General features: G+C 43.7%; 1 protein-coding gene across 1 annotated transcript in view; it reads right to left on the reverse strand.

Moving 5' to 3' along the window:
- Positions 1-2,030: 2,030 nt before the first annotated feature.
- Positions 2,031-5,281, reverse strand: part of znf536 (zinc finger protein 536) — a gene marked incomplete at both ends in the record, with an annotated part of 171,991 nt that continues 168,740 nt past the window's right edge. The window contains one exon of the mRNA XM_083901001.1: positions 2,031-2,287. Coding sequence (XP_083757127.1) covers positions 2,031-2,287 — 257 coding nt within the window. The remainder of the gene's footprint in view (positions 2,288-5,281) is intronic.

Below are 5,281 nucleotides of genomic sequence, written 5' to 3' on the forward strand. Positions count from 1 at the left end.
TTTATTATAGTAGGACATACGTCTCTTCCTCTTTTTTTTTTTTACTGTATTATATACAGAACGCAGCCGTTTGTGTCCAATCTTCGATTTTCTTTTAAAACACATGTAGAAAAATCCCCTGCAGGAGGAGTCCATGCAGGTCCTTTGAAGTACGAAACTCTCATCCGTCATCGTGAAAGCAGCTCGAGCTAAAGCACAATCAGTCCAAAGCCGCCCCCCCCCCTCTCCCTCCTCGTCTGTCCATCCGTCTCCCACGTGGAGCCTGTGACGTGACGTACAGGAGCAAGAACACAAGCCTTAACGCCGGGCTAATGGAGGCCTGAAATATGCCGCTGATTGATCTGTGTTGCGTTTCCCAGGCCTAACTCCACTCCACTCCACCGGACGCTCGTACTGGAAGGAGTGAGAGTGAAAGGAAGGACGGAGGAGAGGAGGAGGAGGAGGTGACGAAGTGAAGGGCCTGCGGCCAGCTGCTGGGGCTCAACTTGACCCTTATGGCGTACCGTCCAGTGTTGGGTTACCACAACGAGTGAGAGTGTGTGTGTGTGTGTGTGTGCGTGTGGCTGAATTGATTTCCTCTGTGATGGCAGCCCCAGTCAGGCTGGCACCATTGGCTGTGTTACACACACACACACACACATGTAAAGTGCTCATCACTGGTGTTATGTTCTCAGCAGCAGTGGAAGTGTTCGCGTCTCCTCCTCTGTCGTCGATTCATACAGTAAATATTCAGTATCGTGGATCTTTTTTCCCCCAATGAAAGCATTATTTTCAGAGAGAAACAAATGTCTCTATTGATCCTGGGTCACTTTATCTGGCTGATCTCTCGTAAGACTCCGCCATTTGTCTGAAAACTTCTTTCTGTTTTCCTTTTCTTTTTTTTTTTTTAAAGATCCAATATGCAAGATTCTGCTGGAAACCAGGGAAAAATAGAGCTCCTGTTCCATTGTGAAGCCTCTAGATTGGTGATTTGACTGACGCCATGTCATGCCAGGCTCCAACGGGACAATACCAGCTGTCAATCACAGTCGTTTATAGTCTAAAAATGTCCTCTAAATATAAACATTCATTAATTCATTCTGTGTCTACTGCTTCAACATCCACTGTCAGACTCACGCCTAGAGCAGGGCTCATGTCTAGTTTGGTCATGTGGGGTTAAAAAGTCCAATTTTTTAAGAAAAAAAATATCAAACTAATAATAATATCTATGATGATAGCTCATAACATTTCAAAATAAAAGTGTTTCTTTTAAAGTCCAATTAACATTTGCATGTTTTTGGACTGAGGGGAGGAACGAAACAAGAAAACTTTGACTTACGTTAGAAATTGGTGGCTAACTCCTACTAGCCTGTGTTTTAGGTCACCGGCCCAGCTGTTGCGTTTGAGGACAGTCAGAAATGTTGGACTCTGAACACTCCGCGATCACATTTACATGACACAGTTAATTCTAACCATGGTCTTGAGTTTTGCTTCAGCAGATACAGATGCTCTTTAGCGTCACACAGCTAAAGCTCTGGATTTACCTCCAAAGAAAGCTCAATCCTGGCTAAAACATCTACAGAAACAAGCAAGAGAATTAAACCCGGGGTTAATAATGGTCAGGTATTTCAGAGATGAAGCTCCATGCGAAATGTTTTCTCCTCCTGTACCCAAAAGTACTCACTCGTGTCTATTTTCAATTTCCCACTCTCGAAAAGGTACAATAGCTTTGCTTGCATGAGCTGACGAGTGGCGCTCAACAATTGCATATCAAACTCAAACTCCAAAAGTCCAAATCTAAAAGTAAAAACAATCTGAATCTCTTCATCACAAACACGTGCACTATAGCAGTTTGTTAGTAAATGTTCACAGACGTCTAATGACTCACAGAGAGAGCGTTTACTCTGTGTTTACAACGTAGAAAGAGTGATTTGTAACTCAGTTGTGTCCTTCATCAGAGTCTGACTGATTTATTCATGTCCTCTGTTTGTCTGTGTTTTCAGAAGTAAACTCCTGGACGTCATTGACCAACATGAAGACCCTCGGTGCTCTCACTCCTGTTGACACGATGATGCCTCAGAGTTACTTCCATCTGCTTCGCCACCACCAGCAGCAGCAGCGGTGACGGCGTCGGCGTCATCGAGGTTCTTGTCCAGGACGTCGGACTCGGCGCGGGATCGTTTGAAGCGCCGGTCGGGGTACTGGGTGTTGTCGAAGGGCATGCGGTGCACGCACAGCACGTGGGTCTTCAGGTTGCCCTTCTGGGAGGCGCTGTACGGGCAGTAACTGCACTTGAACGGTCGCTGGCCTGGAGACACAAACAGAGAGAGGAAATATGGTGTTTAACAACTTTGTCACTATGAACTGAGAAACATATACACGACGACACACTCGACAAACATCCTCCCACTCTGACGACACATTAGTGGTCACAGTTTCGCAGAATCAGTGCATTTAAAAGCCTCAAACATCAGTATCTTCTTCAGTTTTTCAGTTCCTAAAATGACACAAAAAGTGTTCTTAAACTGAAACTGTAAAGGATCAAAAAAAAGATATAAATACTCCATTAGATAACTGTGCAATTTCTGTGAGCTAAAATCACTGATTTTCTCTATGGGGTTTGGTGTGGGAGAATGAGCAGTTTATAAACTTCAGCTTTCTACAGGGAACTGAAGTTTGCAAGTGAAAGTAGTCATCTGAAAATGTACTCAAGTAGAAGTAAAAAGTAGTTCATTTTAAAAATGTACTTTATTATGTAATAAATCTAAATCAACTGGTCATAAAATCCTCCTAATATGTCACAGAGACTCAGGAATAATGTTCATATAACAAACTGAACTCACCAACAACAACAGTACAGACAAAATATTTGCATTAAAAAAATATTTTGCAGACTGCAAATCATGTTTACGGTTTTGAAATCATGTTTTGGCGTCATGTGGCGCCACCTACCGCCGTCTACCAATCATTGCAGTCAGCAGAGTCTCAGCTGCAGAGCAACCACGGGTTGCCAGTTACGACAGAAAAACGAAACCTAAAAGACCTCGGTATTTTGAATTTGAATGTAGTAACCGTTTTTGGCCACATTCTTACATATGGCACCTTTAAAAGTAAAAGTTACTTAGTAACTTTGCGTTTACTCAGTAACGGATAGGATTCATAAACTCACTAAGTACAATACGTACTCAAGTAAAATACAAAATCGTGATTTTAAATTGTACTTAAAAAAATACAAAATACACAAAGTATTACGAAGTATTCAATACAGTAACTTGAGTAAAGTTACTTTCCACCTCCGGTAATCAGACGTGCATTTTATAAAGTGAGTGGATAGAATCAGGTTTTTCTTGATGATGGTGATGGTTTCACGCTCACACATCAGAGTGAATATGTGTCAGTACCTTAGCCCAACCATCCTCTATATGAAAAAAGCAAAGGTCATGGCCATAACCTCAACCTCAAGCACCTCGGGCCTCCGGGCTTCAGCCGGGCGCTGATAAAACTGTGTTAACAACGTGACAGATGGGAGTAGAGGAGGGTAAATGTGAGGACACAGAGGAGAGGAGGAGTGATTGAGCCCCAGCAGCAGCAGCAGCAGCAGCAGCAGCAGCAGCAGCAGCAGCAGCAGCAGCAGCAGCAGCAGCAGCAGCGATGCTCCGGCTCCATATTGATACAAATACGGCCCCGAAAAACATTACCCGACGCTTAATAACTGGCCTCACTTTGTGCAGCCAGTCAGCCCCAAATTCAAATTCATCTGCACTAAACTTTTGCCGCTCGCAGAGTCGATATGCATCTCGTCGTGGAGAGAGGGCGCGCGTACATCGACTCCCCCCTCCCCTCCCCTCCCCTCCCCTCCCCCTCCACGCCACCGCCACGCGGCTCGCAATAGCATTTTTCTCCATCTCCCCACCTTGCCACAGCTCCGGCACAAAATGTTCTCCCCAGATTGAATCTGATCATCACCGCGGCAAACACAATGGCCCTTAATAGCGGCAGCCGTTTGTTTGAGGGATGCCGATTACACCGCCATCATAACCCACTTCACTTAGTTCACTCACTCACAGACGGCAAAAATGGAGAGGGAGGTGAGAGGGAGGGAGGAAGTGGGAGGGTTAGGATGAGAGCGCGTGAGCTCCATCTACTACTTTAGGTTATTAATAACAGTACATTTGCAGCGACTGTCTTTCCTTTTCTTTTCTTTTCTCTTTTTTCTTTTTGCTTTATCTCTTATTCAATTTGAGATGCTCTAAATCAAATTAACATGGGGAGTTTAGAAGAGGCACACAGAGAGGTGCAGGGAATATAAATAGGTAAAAAGGGCCAGGAATTAAAGAGGAAACATTCCATTTGAGGCACTCACACACACACACACACACACACACACACACACACACACACACACACACACACAACACACACACACACACACACACACACACACACACACACACACACACACACACACACACACACACACACACACACACACGCAGCAGCAGCAACAATTTGACTCCAGAGCCTCTCTCTCTCTCTCCGGCTTTCTGATATTACATTGTTTGCTTCCTGGCCAGACAAAGGAGATTGCTACAAGTTTGGAGGCTTTGGATGTTCCAGTTGTCTGAATTTACAGATAAGCTACAGTCGGCAGACACACAATGAAGTGTTGTTGTTGTCGTTGTCGTCGTCGTCGTCTCCCCCGACGCGGCCGTTTCTTATTCGTGTGCGGTTTAATTTCACACTCTCTTACATTACGTTAAGTCCGAGAGGCAGAATATCTCATCCCATTTTACACTTAAGGAGAGTGAGTTATGGCCCCTGAAAGAATCCAACTTTTTCTTGTTGGTTTTGTTTGTTTGTTTTCTTCTCTTCTTCCTTCTACGCGGATGGAATAATTATAAATCAGAGAGATGAGAGAGATGTTGGGATAAAGAAAAGAGGAAAAGATTTGGATTCTCTGCGTTAAAAGAAACTTGAGTTGGTGTTGAGACTGAACTCGACCTCCATTTATTTGGACAGAAATGAAACGTAACCAGTTAAAGACTAACCTTAACCTTAACCTTAACCACAACTCAAATCTTAACCCAGTTCCTCAGAAATTAGGTCATGTTATGTAGACCAGCAGCTCCTGTGTCCCTGTGAGCTTAAATCACTGATTTTCTCTATGGATTTTGGTGTGGGAGAGTGAGTGGTTTACAAACGTTAGCTTCCTGTTGGAAGTGAAATTTGTATTATCATTATTTTATGAGAAAAAGAACAAAAGTTTATTTTGCTTTTTTTTTGTCAGGAAACTGACGTTTTG

Source organism: Microchirus variegatus, assembly GCF_963457635.1.
Source record: "Microchirus variegatus genome assembly, chromosome: 14".
Taxonomy (NCBI): domain Eukaryota; kingdom Metazoa; phylum Chordata; class Actinopteri; order Pleuronectiformes; family Soleidae; genus Microchirus; species Microchirus variegatus.